The 2,845-nt window shown below is 47.8% G+C and overlaps 1 protein-coding gene across 1 annotated transcript; it reads left to right on the top strand.

Annotated features, from left to right (window-relative positions):
• The first annotated feature begins 272 nt into the window (after window positions 1–272).
• LOC147200803 (uncharacterized) lies at window positions 273–1,971 on the top strand. Its single transcript, XM_086116760.1, has one exon. It carries the CDS (start codon window positions 273–275, stop codon window positions 1,245–1,247), a length of 975 nt encoding a protein of 324 aa, XP_085972886.1. The 3' UTR covers window positions 1,248–1,971.
• The last annotated feature ends 874 nt before the right edge of the window (window positions 1,972–2,845 follow it).

Here is a 2,845-nt window from a genome sequence, read left to right as displayed (position 1 = left end):
AAAACCCACACGCACACGGGAAAACCCCGGGTCCTCCTTATAAAGGTAATAAACAAATACGGTCGTTTGCTCCCTTCAAATTAACCCCTAGGGACCAAAAACGTTTTGTTGAAGGCAGATGTTTTCTTTGTGGGCAAAAGGGTCACATGGTGAAAGAATGTAGACAACAGCGGAAGGACAGGCGCGTGCGGGAGCGTGATGGTAGCACGGGGACCTCCTCATCAGATGAGGAGGATTTACAAACGATACGGAATAAAAAAGAGGAGGTAGCAATGACAGCGATAAAGGCCTCTGCGCCTTTGTTTGAATCGCCCGCCTCAAGTGAGGACGAGGGTGACATCTTAGCCGGTAGCAATCATGTTTTCGACACAGAAAACTACCTGCTGAGATGTGAAACCTCGTCCATAACTAAACCGGAAATGACGTTGTTGGTTGAAGGAACCCCGACCGTCTTCCTTGTTGACACGGGCGCCGATATCACTGTTCTCGGTCGTTGGGATCGCGATACTGTGAAGCCAAGCGATGGCAAAATTCGCATGAAAGGAGCACACGGCTCCGTGCAGCCCCTGACGTTATCGCAAACAGTAACCATTACTTCCCCCACAGACCCAAATCGGAAGGCACTCGTCGAAGCCGCGCTAAATTCTCGCTGTCCACATAATTTATTGGGACGGGATGCTCAAACGCAACTCGAGATTTACACCATCGTAAATCACAAGGGCCAGATTGAAGCCCGCATGGGGAACAGTCAACATGATGCTCGCTATTTTTGGACACTCGATTTACCGAACGATGACGTAACTCGGAGTTCCGAATGTCTAGTTCGATTGGCAGGTACCAAATTAAAGCCAGGAGGTAACGTGCAAACGGCGAACAACCTGCACGTGACTATCAGACGTAAGCAGACACCAGGACCAGACCCTGACTACACTAAAGTTTTTCTGGGCCTGCAACCCCAGGGTATCGTTGTTGAGCACGTGTATTGGAAAGATCAGTGGTGTTTCGCCACAGCGCGGGTAGGAAGGGCGGTCAAGCCCCTCCTCTCACAAGGGCAACACATTTACATACCGCTCGGCAAACCGGAGCAATGTGAGTGGAGAAATATGAATAACCTTGCGAGCTCCGTTCCAAACCACCTGTGGAACCCCTCCCCCGCCAATCCGGGGTGCGAGGAAACACAGGATGGCTGGGTGCGTCAATACATCAATTGGAAAGTGATGACTACTCCGGCCGTTCATTTCAGCTGACAAATTGCAGTAACACGTGACGTACTAGCAATAGAGGCACAGGACACAACACAGGATGATTTGAAATCAAGACAAATTTTTGCACCTCACACAGAACGAAAATATTGGACAAATAAGAGAGCACAACCAGATGACGCAGGGATAGAGAAATTGGAAGGCGGGAAACGTTGGCTTCCAATCTCTCTCTTCGAGTGCGCCGCGAGGTTGACACATGGCTTGTCACATGTGTCAACAGGGGGGATGATAGCGATGATAACACAGGTGCACCAATATTATCATACACATGGGTTTATGCATATTTCAAAAAAAAATTGGAGATGTTGTGTAATCTGTTTGAACCAAACACAAGGGAAACGATACTGTCTTGTCATTGTTGATGTGTTTTCAAAATGGGTTGAACTGTCTTCGAGCGCTCACGATGATTCAGGAACTGTCATGAAAGCATTGGGCGAATTGTTGGACACTGATTTGGAGCGACACTGTGCGTACCACCCGCAATCGGCTGGATTTGTGGAATGCATTAATGGAACTGTCAAAGCCAGGCTCATTGAGACAATGAGAGAGACTAAAAGTCTATTTGATCAGAAAGAGATGCATAGGCACAATGACTTGCCAGAGTGTTCTGCTCCACAGACTCGCCAGGTCCGGAGTGGTGATCAGAATTTCCTCAAAGTGCTGAAAAGACTTCTCTGGGACAGTGAACGCTGGAATGGCCCCTCCCAAGTGATTGCAGCAACAAAAACTGCGATCAAGATCGAAGGACGCGATGGCTGGATCCACCAGTCGCAGTGCAAGCTCCTTCGGTTTGAGGTTGAGGGGCCTAGCGACGCCAGTCCCAGGAAGGAGAATCAGCACCTAAGTCCAAGTGCGCTGACCTTGCGTGCCGCCGAAAGACCACCGGAAGGGCAGTCAAGCGTTGCCGATGCACCATCAGCATCATCGGCATCATCCTTATGGGCCTAAGAGAAGTCACGGTGGGCACACAGGCCCACAGAAGGAGTGACTTGCCCCATGGGATTCAATGTCGGGAGGCAGGAGACGATTGTTGGTATATTTTTCTTTTTGTGTTTTCGTGTCGCTTGCGTGATCCCGCTGGTCAGAGGTTGTGCTGCCAAATTCATGGATGCTATCAAAGTGAAGTGGCGGCTCACCTGACTGTGGCCATGTCGGAGTACCAACAGGTGTACACGGAGTCTGACGAAGATTATGTTAACACTGACTTTGGTGATTGATTTACTGGAACCTTATGTAAGCCCGTATGACGACTTCACAGAAAAGCATTGCAGATGTGAGTGTTTGATGTTCTTGGGTTGGCTTACTTTGTATATAGTAGTTAGTTAGTAGTTAGTTTTGTTAGATTTTGATTTTCATTCGAGGTGTGTTTAGATTCGATTTGATTTTAAATTACTTTGTGTTTAGATTAGGTTTTGATTTTCATTTAATGTGTGTCTAGATTAGATTTTGATTTTCATTTAATGTATAGCCATTGCCCGGGAAGGGTTTTCTGTCCTGATTTTGTCAACTTCCCCAAGGACAGTTTTTCTTCCCACCCGTGCAATTGCATATCAATGTCACCTGGGCGTTTGACGAAACTGTAA

Source organism: Hippocampus guttulatus, chromosome 8, assembly GCF_054856545.1.
Source record: "Hippocampus guttulatus isolate MCC_2025c chromosome 8, RoL_Hgut_1.0, whole genome shotgun sequence".
Lineage (NCBI taxonomy): Eukaryota > Metazoa > Chordata > Actinopteri > Syngnathiformes > Syngnathidae > Hippocampus > Hippocampus guttulatus.
Note: the sequence above shows the minus strand (reverse complement) of the source record. Positions and strands in the feature narration are given on the sequence as shown.

Coding starts and splice junctions, on each gene's coding strand:
- LOC147200803 (XM_086116760.1), top strand. CDS start 273: ATGACAGCGATAAAGGCCTCTGCGCCTTTGTTTGAATCGCCCGCCTCA.